Genomic DNA, 13,652 nt, shown 5'->3' on the forward strand with positions numbered 1-13,652 from the left:
ATTTAGTATCTGAATACTGCCGCTTATAAACTCCTTATAAACCCAGTGAACTCCTTCCACCTGTCAGCAGACAGACAGACAGGCAGAGAGACAGACAGGCAGGCAGGCAGACAGACAGACAGACAGGCAGACAGACAGACAGACAGACAGGCAGACAGACAGACAGACAGGCAGGCAGACAGAGAGACAGGCAGGCAGACAGAGAGACAGGCAGACAGAGAGACAGGCTGACAGACAGACAGACAGAGAGACAGGCAGGCAGACAGAGAGACAGGCAGACAGAGAGACAGGCTGACAGACAGACAGACAGAGAGACAGGCAGGCAGACAGAGAGACAGGCAGACAGAGAGACAGGCTGACAGACAGACAGACAGAGAGACAGGCTGACAGACAGACAGACAGGCAGAGAGACAGACAGACAGACAGACAGACAGACAGACAGACAGGCAGGCAGGCAGACAGACAGGCAGACAGAGAGACAGGCTGACAGACAGACAGACAGAGAGACAGGCAGGCAGACAGAGAGACAGGCTGACAGACAGACAGACAGGCTGACAGACAGACAGGCAGACAGACAGACAGACAGACAGGCTGACAGACAGACAGACAGACAGAGAGACAGGCTGACAGACAGACAGACAGACAGACAGACAGACAGGCAGACAGGCAGAGAGACAGACAGACAGACAGACAGACAGACCTTACAGTAGGACGCAGGACACGTTACTGTACTCTGTGTTATCTGAATAAACAGCGTTTCCTCTCATACGCTTATATTTATATACAGCTTTATATTTACTTTGTCTTGTAGAACATCAGCATGTTTACTTTACTTAACACCTCTGTGTTAAACCTTCCACTCGTGCAGAAGAAAAGAAGATCTAATATGATAGAAGCACTACGGACTGCAGACTTCTCCTTATCTCTCTCCTCCTCTCGGCTATTTGTCCGAGCAAATAATCCTATAAATCTGATTGGATGCTGAATCAATCAATCTCGTGTCCTTCGCCCCGCCTTCCAGCCCCGCCTTCCAGCCCTGGCTTTAAAATAAGCCCCAAACGCAGTGCGACTTTCTCCGGAAACCCTTCACTTTCATCCTGCTGCAGGCATCATAGTGAAAAGTCACCATGGCTGTGAGTAGTTTATTAATCCGCTTAATAAGCGCTTATAATGCTGCACTTTGCATGCTGTGTTATTAACGCAGAGCCTCTTAATTAGTCTTAATTATTATGACAATAATAGAAGAGTCTCATCTGGGACTAAGGGAGGAAGGAGAAAGGGAGGAAGGAGAAAGGGAGAAAGGGAAAAAGGAGAAGGGGAGAAAGGGAGAAAGGGAAAAGGGAAAAAGGAGAAAGTGAGAAAGGGAGGAAGGAGAAAGGGAGGAAGGAGAAAGGAAGGAAAGAGAAAGGAAGGAAAGAGAAAGGAAGGAGAAAGGGAGGAAGGAGAAAGGGAGGAGGGAGAAAGGGAGGAAGGAGAAAGGGAAAAAGGAGAAAGTGAGAAAGGGAGGAAGGAGAAAGGGAGGAAGGAGAAAGGGAGGAAGGAGAAAGGGAGGAAGGAGAAAGGGAGGAAGGAGAAAGGGAGAGGCTCCTCGTGTAAAGACTGATGGATTTTTAACTCTAATGCCAATAAATGGTGTTACATAAATTTATACTTTAGATTCAACAGAATTGTTAATAAGACATGATGAGATTAGATTAATTTTGTTCATCACTTGTTTAAAATTTTTCATCAAGTAATTTAAAAAAATAAGTAAAAAAAATAAAGTAAAACTGATTAGTCATTAAATATTTAGAGTTTTACTGCAATGCCTTGAGCCCCAAGTCCCCAAGTGTGGAGATAAAACACTACATTTTCAAGCTATTTCAGTGTTTTTAGTTTTATATTAAATCCCACAACAGAATGATTTCCAACTAGAACCATGATTTAAGAAGCCAGGATCAACATTACATAACAAACCCTTAAAGAACCTGTTGAAGAGAACCTGGAATCAGCTGTAGACTGTTCCACTACATGTAAAAGCCTCAGTGGAATATTGTTTTCTTCGTTCTAGAACTTGTCTGTAGCAGGTTTGTGTTTGTGCACAACACTAAATACTCAGCACATCTTCAGGCCTTACATGAGATACACACGTGATGCCTTTTGGTCTGGATTTTCGGTCCGGTGTTAAAATAATCAACACGGTCCTAATTCCTGAACTTACAGAACAGATCTGGCTTTGTGTCCAAGCCGTCTCCATGTTTATGGTCATGTAGTAAACAGAAGTCAGAAGGAGAAGCTGTTCATCACATTACATCTAAACTGAGTGTGAGAAATTGCAGCAGCAGCTGACGCTCATGTCATTAGTGCTGATGTTTCTCTTAGTGATGACAGATAATCTAAAGTTAATAGGAAACAAACTTCAGCAGAATCAAACAATGAAATGATCTGGAACGTGTGGGTGTGGGTGTGTGTGTGTGGGGGTGTGTGTGTGTGTTTATTGTCACATGACATTTCCTCAGAATTAACACTACAGAGTCACACGGCTTTGGCACAATACAGTCAGAGATGTCACACTCACTCGAGACGACATTTCTAAACTCAATGAAAAATCACCTTACAGTAGAGTTTACACTCCAGCTGCCTGGATAATGTGGAAAGAATTCACACACACACACACATGCACTCTCTCACACACACACACACTCTCTCACACACAGATACACATACACACTCTCACACACACACACACACACTCTCTCACACACAGATACACATACACACACTCACACACACACACACACACACACACACATGCACTCTCACACACACACACACTCTCTCACACACAGATACACATACACACACTCACACACACACACACACACTCACACACACTCTCTCTCTCTCTCTTTCTTCACTTTAGCACACTTCCTTTGTCTTGTGGTTCCTCTTTCTTTCGGTATCAGTCTCACATCTCACCCTTTCCCCCCCACACTTCCTGCCAAATTTAGCCTCGCTCCTTGGCCGTCATCCAGTCGGCTCTCGTGAACCAGTTCAGATTCTTAGGCCAAGAAGAGAAGATTTAACCATTCAGTAACCTTATAAATATCTTCATTAAGTTTATTAACATTACACAGTAACACTAAACACAGTGTTCAGCCTTGAGCCATGTTAATAATTCCACATATCAGTATTCTGTGCAGGGGTCGGAGTTTGTCTAGAACAGGGCGTGTCTCAGTTCCAGTTAAATCCAGCGCCACCATCTGACTGTCTAATGTAATGTAATCACAATACATCACGCTGGAGTTTCTGTTTCGTCTGTAATCCCCTCAAACACACTGTGGAACGAGGACCAGCTTAAATATGGAATCTGATCTCTTGTTCAGAGACATGTCTGATCTGAAGGAAGGGATGTGTTCTGAATAAAATGCTGAATAATGTTAAAGTTTCAAACACTGCTGACATTTTATTACTCCGGCATCCTGCATCCTACACTTTAGGATGTGTGTGAATCTTATGACCCTGATTTAGTGTCTCATGGCTTCATTAACGTGAGTGTGTGACTAACTGTCATGTTCTTCTTCTGTTACATCTCACACACACTATCTGCTTTTATCAGTCAGCATTTTCTATCCCGGATTTGTGTGTTTGTGTTAAAAGCGGTGGTTTAGTATAAATCTCCATTTCTCTACTCACAGGTGATTTTAATGACGTTAGAGCTCAGAAGCTGGAAACACGACTCTGAACAGCAGGAACCTTCACCAGCAGAAATATGGATCGACTCTTTAAAAATAAACAGAGAAGAAACACGTTGTCTGTCTTGCTTTACATTCATCAACATTATTTAATTAAGATTCCTTATTTACAGTTACAGGGTTTATCATTTTATGTGTTTTAATTAGAATGATTTAGTTGAATGAGATTTAAACAGATGAGTTACGGTGAACTTTAGCACTTTTATTCCGTGTACCAACAGTAAACTAATGCAGTGAATAATTTTAGTTACAGAAACTTTAAGGTGAAGTGCAGCTGAAGTTTCTGCTCGACTGCTATCTCGCTCACAGCTGCTCATATTCCACGCTGTAGAACTTTCCAGAAGACGGACGATGCCACATGTGCAGGATATAAAACACTACTCTTGGCTCTGCACGTTCTCCTGTTCGGAAAATCTGACTTCCATCTTGCTTATTTCTCGTTCTTCATCATTGCAGCTGCATTTGTAAGATCTGCTAGAGGATAATTATCTTTCTGGCCAACTGTATGAGACGCTGCCCACACTGGTGCGGTGTCCAATTCATAAATACCTCTCGAGTGGAAACAGATGGTCTGTAATTCACTTCATTTCAGTTCAGTTCAGATCGGTTCAGTTAGGTGCGTCTGTACACTCAGGACCATGTGCTGAACAAAGGACAAAGGTTTTATAATCAATGCTCTAGCAGCTGAGGTGTTATTGAAATCTCAAAGGTTTTTTCCAAGTTGTTTTTTCTCTCTTTCAGGGTGTATTAGTGAAGAACATGTCCTTTAAACCAGGACAGACCATGATGATAACCGGAGTCCCCAGTACTGACTCCACCAAGTAAGTCTTAAAAGTGTTATACATCTGCAAAAAAACATTACACAGTCTGTTCTCCACAGAGCTGCTGAGTTCCGGTCCTCAGGTGTTGAGATCTCACTGTGGTGACAGCACAGGTTTATATTATTGCGCTCGCTCTAATACAGTATCGTTTCCATAGCAACAGCTATTCACACGTAAACAAATTAAAAAAGGTGTGCGTCATTGTTAAGTTTTTGGTGAGGTGTGTGTGTGTGTGTGTGTGTGTGTGTGTGATGTGGTGAAGGAGTCTGCAGTGTCAGTGCTGTGTTACAGTCAGAGGTAAAGCTGGAACTTCTCCAACATCTTCAGGACAGAGGAGTTTCTCAGTAACATGAAGAGCTGAGAATTTGAACTTGAAGAGAGAGAATAGAGACTGAGAGCTGAGGGAATAACGAGTGTTTATAGCAGCTAGAAGTCAATGTCTTCATACACTGTGTAAATGTGATGTTTTCCTCCATATTTGCAGTTTTGCCATAAATATCGGGAGCAGCCCTGATGAACTCGCTCTGCACCTGAACCCTCGCTTCGATGCTCACGGAGATAATCGCACCGTGGTGTGTAACTCGTTCCAGGGGGGCAGCTGGTGCGAGGAGCACAGACCAGAAGGCTTTTCCTTTAATCAGGGGGAGGAGTTTAAGGTGGGGCTTAAAATCCTTTTAATGACTAACATTTAAAACACTAAGACTTATTAAACTGCCATGGTGTGGAGTTCCAATAAAAAAAATTTGCATGAGCTTTGTAGCTCCGCCCCTTTCCCAGGCAAGTCAAGTCAAGTCACAAGATGTATTTGCTTTACATAAGCAGTCAATAAGGGGAAAAATTGCCAGAAAAAAATTTTGAAAAATACATAAAATCCATGGTTCAGACACTCAACACAATTTAGTGCATCAAAATATAACCGGTGTTTTTAATGTGACCCTTGTGTCAGTGTGAACTCTGACCAGGTGAAATCCGATTGTATTTCCCCATTCAGGCAGCAGATGGCGCTACATCCGATAATCCTATCTGTGTTTTTTGTAATAAAAAAAAAAAATGAAACCCCTTTCTTCCTTTCTCAGATCTGGATCACATTCACCAGTGAGGAGTTTAAGATCAAGCTGCCAGATCAGTCAGAGATCCACTTCCCAAATCGCCCCGGCGCCGAAAAGTACAACTACTTCTTCTTTGAAGGCGAGGTGCGAATCCAAGGTTTCGAGATCAAATAGCATGGATCTGATTGATGACGTGATCAGACGTCTGTTCCCTTATTCAGCCAATCTGTGCTACCGTTCCTCTGCCTCATACGTCGCTGTGGTACTATGCAACTAAAACACTTAGTGAGAAGCTGAGAGAACATCACGTTTATTTCCCCTGAGATGTTGATTACACAATAAACCACGACATTCATTTTTATGCTAAAGCTTTTTCTCTCTCTTTTAACATCATTCCAAATAAAAAAGCACACTGTGCAGTTACATTTTCCAACCTTTTGTATCTGAAACTAAATTAAACGTACTGTTACATCAACCATATTTTGCTTCGTGTTTTTATTGGAAATAAAATGATTCAAATAAGGACTGGACTCTGAACTGCTGAGCTCTGATTGGTCGTCAGGTGTTGATGAATTCTCTCTAACATCACTACTCCTTACGGATAAAGGTTATTGTTTCTATGGTAACAGCTCGTCTACAGGAACGTGTACTTCCAACACTTCATATTGTGTGTGGATATGAATGATGTCGTGAAGGAGTCTCCAGTGTCAGGGCCTTGTTCCTGTTAGAGGTGAAGCTGAAGCATGAAGGTTTTCACATCTTCAGGACAGAGAAGTTTCTCAGTAACACGACGAGCTGAGATTAGACAATTTTATCTCAAGAGACAATAAAGAGAAGCTGGTAAATGAATGGCTGCTGTAACGGAAGTGACATCACGAACCAACTTTATTAATAGGATGTTAAATGTAACTATAAACAGGTGATCATTTTGTGGTTATTAATTTATTATCCACAGAGTTCCTGAGCTCTGAAGTGCTTTTGATGAAGCCACATCTTGGTTCTTGTGAGCAGATTAAACCTGACTCATTAAAGTGGATTTAATATTAATGTTAATATTACATGTTTAGGATGATCCGCGCGCGCACACCGGAAGCAGCTTGTTACACACCTGGCGTGCACGTGCGTGTAAACAGGATGTTCCTGTCAGTAAAGGGCTTTAAATAGAAGCTTTACAGGTTCAGGACCTACCTGCTCTTTATCTCTGGGGTTTCATTCGGACCCGATGTGATTACAGCGTTTTAAACCAACAACATGAGTCAAAGTGCTCAGTCTGAGCAGCTGAACCAGTTAGTGATGGGCAGTTCGTGAACGAATCGTTCTTTTGAACCGATTCTTTTTAGTGAACTGGATGAACCGGTTCACCAAATCGGACTGATTCGTTCCAAACAGTTCGCGTCTTGAGTCAGCGCTGATCCACAAGTTACTAAAGTTACTCACTTCCGGTCATCCCTGACAGCCCCTCCTGTACACTGAACTGGGACCTGTTGTGCTGAGAGAACTGTGAGCTCGAGCTGTTGATACTGCCCATGCGTGAATCACTGAACCGATACAGCGAATCATCAGTACACTGAACTGAGAACTGTTTCTTTCGGACGCGTCCGACATACTGAGAACCGATGAGCTGTTGTTACTGCGCATGCGTGAATCACTGAACCGCTACAGCAACAAATATAAATGGTTATGATTTAATGTCTTATCAACGTATGAGTGTTTAACTCAGTTGCATTAGTTTTTGAAACAACTGATGGAGCGAAAGAAACATTTCAAAATTATGCTTTTTTTTGTAAGTTTTTGTAAGTTGATGAAGATTAGTTTATTAACTTTATAACTTTAAGACACATAAAACACCCACGTTTGCACATCAATGCCTGTAATGGGTGTTTTAGTTGCAAAACTTAATGTAAGAAACGTATTCAACTAAAGTTATGATTACAAAGAACTTTTCAAATGTGTTAAATTGATTGTATTAATATCTGCCGGCAGCGGCGGGATGAAGGAATTTACGTCATTACGTCATTATGTCAGGACGTAAAAGAACTTGTGAACTGGATTATTGAACTGGTTCATTAAAACGAACTGTCCGAAAGAACCGGTTCGTGGAAAAGAACCAGTAGGGAGCGTCGCTAAAGTGCGGGCAAAGAGAACAGCGTAAAAAAACTTGTTGATCTCCTGTGTTGTGGTAACTCTCTCATCACAACATCTGGAATCTGATTAGTCTTAACTTCACATGATAATCTCTCTTTACCTACTTAAATCATGTTTTTTTTTCTTCAGTTAAGTATGTAATGTAATCTGATGTCATTCATTAAATATGTAAATAGTGTAGTTCATTAATATATAAACATTATAATTGTTGGTTTAAGAGTAAGTCCACTTCATCCGAGCATGGATTAGTTTCCTCTTCATGTGAGAACTTTTATTCTTCTCTCACAGTGCTTTCAGTCTCTTCTTTGACTTCATTTCTTCATGCATTCTGAAGTGTCCTCGTTGTTTCCGGTGAGGCATTTTTATTCTTCTCGTTTCTCTCCACTGTTTTTTATTTCATCCTCAGTTTGCTCACACAGCGGTTAATTCCAGTCAATTTAACACTTTGGTGCTAACGCTTCCAGACGCTGCTACTGATCCATGTGCCTCAAAGCCCAAGTTTAAGCAAGAAGAACGTGGTCTGCATTTTTCCTCAACTGCAGTTAGGCTTCCTAATGTAGTGCATAGGTTTTAGGATTCTTTTAAATCGGTAAAATAAATACTAAAATGTACACATGACTAATCAAACTAACTAATAAACTGTGACAGTGAAACACTGAGCTGGTATTTATGAGGTAAACTGCACCCAAACTGACGCTGATTATTTACGTCTCAGTGTTTTATTCCTCTTATTCCACCACATCAAATTTCTGGTTGAGCAAACAAACACAAAGCGCTCTGTTTTGTTTAAAGTTTGTTACGCTACTTAATCTCATGAAGTGTTTCTGTAAAATACTTATTATCTAAAAAACCATGAAACTTCACCCTCAAATTGAATCTTGAATCTTAATGAACAAAATGAGTTCTGCACTTTAACAGCTTGAGATTTCCACAGAGTGCAAACTGTGCTTTACTCCACCTGCTCTCTCTCTGTACTGCCACATGAGTGCTGTTCAACACAACCAGCTTTATATTAATGACAATTAAAATAAAGCTCTGACATTTTGGGAATTACAACACAGTGGTTTGGGTTAAATGTGAACAATGGAGGCAGTTTTCTGTCCTGGCTGCTGTGTGTGTGTTTAAACAGGCAGCTGAGAGAAAATAGGTGTTTCTTCTCCTGAGGATAAAGGAAATGCTTTTACACACATCGCAGCATTGTATTACACACAAGAAAAAATCCTGATGAAACAATGTAGGAACGTAGGACTCGGGAGATTGGCGGCGTTCTCAGGACCGGAGACTGCAGATGTGCTGAGATGTGGGTTTTATTCCTGTCTGCGCTGCTCCAAATGAGCTTCTAAGCACAATCTGAATCCTAAGGGTCACACCTACAGCGTGACAGGAAATTGAATTTTTGTGGACATTCAAGGCTTCATGTGAGCATTTTAGTGTATTTTTCTTTTTCTTTTTGTACTCGAATAACACACATAGAATTAAGCTGGTGTCCTGAGGGTTCTTCTGGATGTGAGTAAGCTTCTTGGAGCATGTGCTGACCGGACAAAACCTATTTTCACACACAAACTCAGTGTGTGTGTTCAGACATCAGTCTCTCCCGCTGTGTGTCTGTTCAGCTCTGGTCTGAAAACCCTGACGTGTGAAAACCTCTGCGGAATTTGCTGGAAAGAAAATGCAGCACAAAGCTGGAGTCGGAGATCAATAAGCTTCAAGAATCCCACAACACGGCGACGGCGTCGATACCAAAACACACAGCCCCTTAAAGCTCGGCAGCTTGGTCCACATCTCCAAATTACTATGATAAATAATATCAGCTCAGTCAGAGAGCCAACACCATATACATGAGAGAGAGAGAGAGAGAGAGAGAGAGAGAGAGAGAGAGAGAGAGAGAGAGAGAAAGGGGGAGAGACAGAGACACACAGAGAGAGATAGAGAGAGCGAGAGAGAGAGAGAGAGACAGAGAGAGACACAGGGAGACAGAGAGACACAGAGAGACAGAAATTGGGAGAGACAGAGACACACAGAGAGAGAGAGAGACAGAGAGAGAGACAGAGAGAGAAAGACAGAGAGAGAGACAGAGAGAGAGAGACAGAGAGAGAGAAAGACAGAGAGAGACAGAAAGGGGGAGAGACTGAGACACAGAGAGAGAGAGAGAGAGAGAGAGAGAGAGAGAGAGAGAGAGAGAGAGAGAGAGAGAGAGAGAGAGAGAGAGAGAGAGAGAGAGAGTGAAATGGTTTCTGGCTTCTGTGAAACTTTCTGTTCCAGCTTTACCTCTGACTGGTAAACTGGAGCTCACACTGGAGACTCCTTCACCACACACACACACACACACACACACACACACACACACACACACACACACACACACACACTTCAGTGATTACACTCGTTCATTTACTGTACCTTTTGTTTTGTCTTTTATCTTAGCTTGCTCTCAGAATCCAGCATCCAGTCTCTGTTACTCTCTACACATTCAAATAACTTCTCTGATTTTAAAGATCTGTGATGTAAAAAGTTTACAAGATATTTTTTCATGATGAAGAACTTGTGGAAATCCTTATAGGTGGAATAATAGAACAAAAAGTCTTCAGATAAATATTACATTAAATTTTCACAAGTTCTTAATCACATGAACTCTACTCCACTGTCCTCATTACACTGATGGACTCATGAGGAACTGAGGACGTTTGAGGAACTTCATGAACACACCGGCTCGTTTGTGTGGAGCTGTGTGTGTGTGTGTGTGTGTGTGTGTGTAGGGGTGAGCAGTGTGTTCTCTCTCTAACTGCACATTAATACTGTGTGTCATGTGGAGATGAAGGTCAGCCTGGAACAGAAGCCAGATGCTGATTCTGTTCCTGTAAATATTTACTTGTTTTATTTCCACTTTTTGTGACTGACTCTGTGTTTGGGGTTAAAAAAATCAGCCGAGTTTAATTGGCTCTGGTTGTTTGTGCTTGAGGGAGGTTTCTATATAAAGTTGATTTAACATGACTGTATATTTCAGCAGGAGAACTTCCTCCTTGGAGGCAGATAATAACTTTCACGTTTTATGGCTATTACAGACTTTTACGCCTTTATGACATTTATGATGCTAAATGTTACGCTAGCAATCGTATGATTGAAGAGTTCTTCAGTTATCTGCTGGGCAGAACCTGTTTCTACGTGTAAAACCCCACAACAACCCTAATTCCCAAATGAACCCTTAAAGAACCCTTCTCTAACACTGCACCATGAAGATGCTGTCAAACAGTCGACATCTTCTGTTCTGCCGACAATTCAAAATCTTCAGAGAATATTTCTCAGAAAATAGTATTTTGCCCCAAGGGTTCTTTGAGCTGATTAGAAATTAAGGGTCCTTAGCATCCAAACAGAGTTCTACATAGAACCTTTAAGGTAACTGAAGAAGGTTTAAGGGTTTAACTTGAACTTTTCCCCAAAAAGAGTCACTATGTTGTAACTGTCTACACGGACCCTGAAGGTTTCCTTCAGAAGAACCGCTGAAGAACTCTTATGCCCCTTTTCCACCGAGGCAGTTTGAGTGCAGGTTCGGAGCCTAATTTGGAACCAGTTCTTTCTTTTTTGACAGCCAAAGTACCGGCTCTGAACCAGGAAAAGTGGTTCTTAAGTAGCACCAAAACGTTGCTGGTCTAGACTTAGGGCTGTGGGCGGGGCTACTGTTAGCGTATTTGATAATGTACCTTAAATATACTAATGTTTAATACACTTTTACTTTTACGCACATGATAGTAAGTAGCTACATGCTAAGGCTAGCTTTTTTCTGTGTTAATGATAAAATAACGTTATGTACTTTCTCCATTACAACCTCCGTTTATACAGATTACATGGAGCTGCACGTACACGTTGGATTCGCTCTGTTTGGGTGTTAATGTAGGTTCACAAATCCATGAGCATTAACAGTAAAACAACATCCACCATTGTTGTTGTGTTTGTGTTTGTCGCTGCTGCGCTAAAGTTGCTGGGACATGTGACACGTATACAGTGACGTCAGACTCGGCTCTGTGACGCTGTCTAACCGGTGGAAAGGCGAAACGGTTCTTAGAAGGTTCGCCAGTAGAACCAACTTTGAACCAGCACCAGTGCTAGCTCAGAACCAGCACCTGGTTCTTTTTGGCGGAAAAGGGACATTAGAGGCTCTGACAGAAAGAGGCTTTTCTGATTGGTGGAACAATCTGTTCTATTGTTCTGCGTAGAACCTTTAATGGTTCCTACAGAAGAACCGATCAACCTTTTAAGTGTTCTACATTTTCATGTCCACTAAAAAAAGCCCTTTCTTTAAGGGTTCTTTAATGAGCCGTTGAATAAGTTTGGTACATTTAAATTATTTGGCAGACGCCTCATCCAGAGCAACATTTTATTCAACTGTGGACCTTCAATTCAATTGTGGGTTAAGGGCTTTGCACAGGGGCCCAGCGGTTGCAGCTTGGTGGATCTGGGATTCAAACTTACAACCTTCCAAGCAGTAATTTAACACCTTAAACACTGACCTACCACTACCTCATCTAGTTACCCCTCCCAGTTCCCCCATGTATAAGGCTGACTCTGTATGCCAGTGTTAAAGTATCTGGGCTACAGAATTACACTTATTTACAACAGGATACCTTTGGATATCATTAGCTATTTAGCTTGTAATGTTGTTTTTGTGCTAAAATGTTTGAATTGTTTTTGCAGTTTGGGACTCGTCCAGACAGAGAAGTGTGTTTCCAGGACATGAGTAATGATGGATGGCCGAGCCGAGGCGGCCTTCTTCTGCCTCCAGGAGATTATGAATGCTGTCGCTGCAAATTAGCATAATCACCTGGATCTCAGGGACCAGAGGGAGCTGATTAAAATCTGGCTCTGTGATCTTTGAGTCCAAAACCATACAGTCTTCCAGTCATAAAAGGAAAAAAATGTGAGGGCTCTGATTTATCTTTAAAGCATTAACTGTGGAGTCCACACACCACACCGGACTTAATCAGAGCGGCAATAAACATCCCGACGATTAAGAATCAGTTCTGTTAAAAAGACACCAGAGAGATGATGTTTTCTTTCAAAAAGTCTTCTTCTCTCACACACCTGCTTTCAGACGGCACAAAATTCTACTGACACAAACATCAGAGCTCTTACACACCTATTACAGTCTGAATCAGAATCAAATCAATTCTTTTCAATTCAATCGATTTGTGTGTGTGTGTGTGTGTGTGTGTGTGTGTGTGTGTGTGTGTGTGTGTGTGTGTGTGTGTGTGTTCTTCTCCTCAGTGTGGTTCTTTATTTAGGTGAGAACACTGCATTAACACTTGGGTTTGAAAGCGTGCGAGCAAGATGATCTCGGACCAAATCCAATTGAGAGAATCATTTGACACTGAATTGACTCACCTTCTGGTAAGGAATCAAACTGTAGAGCTGTAGAAGTGCTGTGTGTTCTAGAGAATTTGGAGAAAATAAAGGTTGGATGTGACAAAATATATTAAAACTGTTCATATATGTCCTGGATCCATGCTCAGATGAATCAAAAGAATCAATTTAGCTCTGGTTCAGACTGTGGAAGATTCCTGATTCCTGAGTTAAAGGCTGTGGATCTTAAACGATTCTCGGTGAGCAGCGAATCTTTGAGATTTATAGAGCAAAAATATGTAAAACTACAAATATTATGGATTTATTTACTTCATTATGGGTGACTGACTCCATGCTGCTGACATGATGAAGAGAATTTCCTGATCTCAGACATTTCGTCTTTGAGTTTTAATTGTTACACTAATTATAACCTGCAGCAATACAAAAGGATTTTCTGATCAAGAAACCATCCTCAAGCCAAAGTAATTCTCAATTAATTTACACAAATCGCAGAACGATTTAAACACTTATCTGAACACAATTTTCCCTCAAGCCGATCTACATCAGGG

General features: G+C 41.5%; 1 protein-coding gene across 1 annotated transcript; it reads left to right on the forward strand.

Annotated features, from left to right (window-relative positions):
- Positions 1-1,035: 1,035 nt before the first annotated feature.
- On the forward strand, positions 1,036-6,079 carry LOC132861432 (beta-galactoside-binding lectin-like). The gene is made up of 4 exons (XM_060892951.1): positions 1,036-1,133; positions 4,476-4,555; positions 5,040-5,211; positions 5,632-6,079. The coding sequence occupies exons 1-4, from the start codon at positions 1,128-1,130 to the stop codon at positions 5,776-5,778; spliced, it is 405 nt and encodes a 134-aa protein (XP_060748934.1). The 5' UTR covers positions 1,036-1,127; the 3' UTR covers positions 5,779-6,079.
- The last annotated feature ends 7,573 nt before the right edge of the window (positions 6,080-13,652 follow it).

This window comes from Tachysurus vachellii, chromosome 18 (assembly GCF_030014155.1).
Source record: "Tachysurus vachellii isolate PV-2020 chromosome 18, HZAU_Pvac_v1, whole genome shotgun sequence".
NCBI classification, from domain to species: domain Eukaryota; kingdom Metazoa; phylum Chordata; class Actinopteri; order Siluriformes; family Bagridae; genus Tachysurus; species Tachysurus vachellii.

Coding starts and splice junctions, on each gene's coding strand:
- LOC132861432 (XM_060892951.1), top strand. Junction 4,556..5,039: donor CCCAGTACTGACTCCACCAA/GTAAGTCTTAAA, acceptor CCATATTTGCAG/TTTTGCCATAAATATCGGGA. Junction 5,212..5,631: donor ATCAGGGGGAGGAGTTTAAG/GTGGGGCTTAAA, acceptor TTCCTTTCTCAG/ATCTGGATCACATTCACCAG.